General features: G+C 40.2%; 1 protein-coding gene across 1 annotated transcript in view; it reads left to right on the top strand.

The window, feature by feature from the left end:
* The window catches only part of LOC308174355 (hexokinase-2-like), a gene marked incomplete at both ends in the record, with an annotated part of 6,340 nt that extends 5,625 nt beyond the window's left edge, over positions 1 to 715 (top strand). The window contains 2 exons of the mRNA XM_080549433.1: positions 1 to 59; positions 499 to 715. The exon at positions 1 to 59 is cut by the window's left edge and continues 175 nt beyond it. Coding sequence (XP_080405559.1) covers positions 1 to 59; positions 499 to 715 — 276 coding nt within the window. The remainder of the gene's footprint in view (positions 60 to 498) is intronic.
* Positions 716 to 2,663: the final 1,948 nt, after the last annotated feature.

Raw genomic sequence — 2,663 nt, 5'->3', positions numbered from 1 at the left:
CTGGCCCATCTCAGCACTACCGTAGGGGTGGACGGAACAGTCTACAAGAAACACCCCAAGTATGGACCACGCATTACATCATGTGACCATCAACCCTAAACATGTTGAAAAGCCTTTTTGTTGGCAGGGAGTTTTGAAAAAGTCACTTTGCATGGAGAAAAAAAAACAGACTCAAACGGGTTTCTTCAAGGGGAGTTTTCTTCTTCTTTTTTTCTCATTCTCTGCATTGTGACTGATGTCTTTTTATAACGCCTGCCTTTCCTTGCCACTCAAATGCCCTGCAGGCAAACTCCCGGCTCCTATTTCAAATGTATTAATCCCTTTATTTAACCAGAGATTTGACATGTGCTTTTTCATGCGAGTCCCTGTCTAAGTTAGTTACACAAGAGACCCAACACAACATCCTGCTCAATATCAATGGACGTATTTACTTGGTAGAAAGTGTTCCCTCTCTAATTTTGTTACCCCCCCCCCCCCCCCCCCCCCCGACACCTCCAGCTTCAGTGTGCAGCTCCAGGATGCCGTGCGCCTCCTCGCGCCCAAGTGTGACATCACCTTCCTCGTCTCCGAGGACGGAAGCGGGAAGGGCGCTGCCATGGTAACGGCGGTGGCACAGAGGCTGGCGCTCCAGTCCAGGCTTCTGGAGGAAAGTGACGGTGACGAGGAGGATGACGAAGAGGAAGAGGAGGAGGAAGAGGAGGAGGATGACAGCTAAACTGGAGATGAGAAGCAAATTGAATAAAGACATGACTACTTGAAATGCAGCAACAATGAATAATATTACTTTTAAGATGATTTTTTGCCTTTTTTTTTACAAGATTGTACGATACCTAAACAATACCTGACTTACTTACCTCTGCAAATGATGGAAACAAGGGAAAGGTTGTTAAACTGTAGCACCATATTAAACTGCACCATATTAAACACCTTGACATCATACTGTTTTGCGCTCCTGCAGTGCCTGCTAAAGCTGTCTCTGTTTAACACTGTTTGAAATTGAACACATTTTTATTGTTATTTTCTATAGGCTACACTGTATTAAAATGCTGTTGTAAAATATGTTTTTTTCCCCTGAAATTAAAACGAGCAGTAGCCTACTCACTCTGAAATGTGATACTTGTGACAGAAGTACATCACTGCGGACCTATTTCCAGACGTTGCTTGGGGAAGTCTTTTTCTGTCATGGCCTAGATATTAATATAAGAATTGCCTGGTCAAGCCAAATATAAGTTCCCCCAGAATGAAACACGTGCTTACGCCCCCTGTAGGAGAAAGTGTGCACATGCAACATCAGGTTATTCAATAATAATGTTCGCGTTGAGATGATAAGTAAAATAACACTAGTTAAATAACTAACGTGCACATCACGAATTATGTAAAGTAGAAGGCAACCTATACGTTGTTTGTTTACGCTGTTTTGGATGTTACTTTGATACAATATTATCGCCTCGAGTTTCTCAACACCCATGCCGGTTACTAAAGTAACGATGCTGACTCTCTAGCAGCCATCTGTACTGGGCGGTCACATGCTTTCCTCTGCTGTTCAACATAGAACATTCACGATCACTTGAGATTACAGCCATGCGTTTATTTTACCACGCATGCTCCGTGCTCAGACCCGGAGGGATCAGCTCAAACATTGTGATATTTACAATGTAACTCAACTTCATAGACTAGAGATATTAGATTATTTATTTAAAAAAATAAAAATGTTACTTTTGAAAAGGTTCAACAACAATGAATTCGTAACCGTCATATAATCCTGGCATATAAACATTACCTAACCTACTTTTATAATAAAATAAAATGTAACTCAACTTACATAGACGTAACACTCTCACACATTATTTATTTAAATGTAAAAAAAAAAAAAAAAAAACTTTTGAAATGTTCAACAACAATGAATTCGGTTAGGTCATATAATCCTGGCATATTATAAACATTACCTAACCTACTTTTATAATAATAATAAAAAAAGAGTTATAATATAATGCTCTCGCAAGCAAAGTTTTGGCCACACCTAGATCCTGTCCTATTTTCACCCAAAAAGAAGTCTTTTCTCCCAGTGCATTTGTTTGTGCTGGGGTAGGACCCGGCTGTGTAACCTGAGAGGGCCGGGTTAGGAGAGGGAATGAGGGAATGCAGGCAGAGCAATGGAGCAGAATGGGATACAGGTAAAGCCGACAATCACTTGATATTATTTTGAAATAATTCCACATTTCTGACGCGTACGGACGCCGCTGTTACCTGTCGATATCGGAAATAAACCCAGCGTGTGTCGCCTTTATTTTAATATCAACTTGGCGGTTTGTAAAGTGTCTTAAATTTAGTTTGAGAATGTCGGATTGATTGTTTGTCCCATCAGGCGAGCTAACAAGACGTCTGCAATTACAAACTTTTGCTGAATGGGGCATAACTTTCCCTCTGTTTTAATAAATAGCGTGGTCAAAATATTTTTTGAAAGAACGAACACTGACACGGTTGTGACGTTAATGATATTGCCGACGGTTTACAATTTAATTCAACGTCAATATTTCTATATTTTCCTTAATGTTAATGATTAATTTCTTTGTGTGTCGTGTCGACTACCTACGATCTCCACCCCCACCCCCACATTTCCACATTAAACTTACATTTTATTCTGTTGATTCGGTTGATATTAA

Source organism: Nansenia antarctica, assembly GCF_963989245.1.
Source record: "Nansenia antarctica genome assembly, chromosome: 20".
Classification (NCBI taxonomy): domain Eukaryota; kingdom Metazoa; phylum Chordata; class Actinopteri; order Argentiniformes; family Microstomatidae; genus Nansenia; species Nansenia antarctica.
Note: the sequence above shows the minus strand (reverse complement) of the source record. Positions and strands in the feature narration are given on the sequence as shown.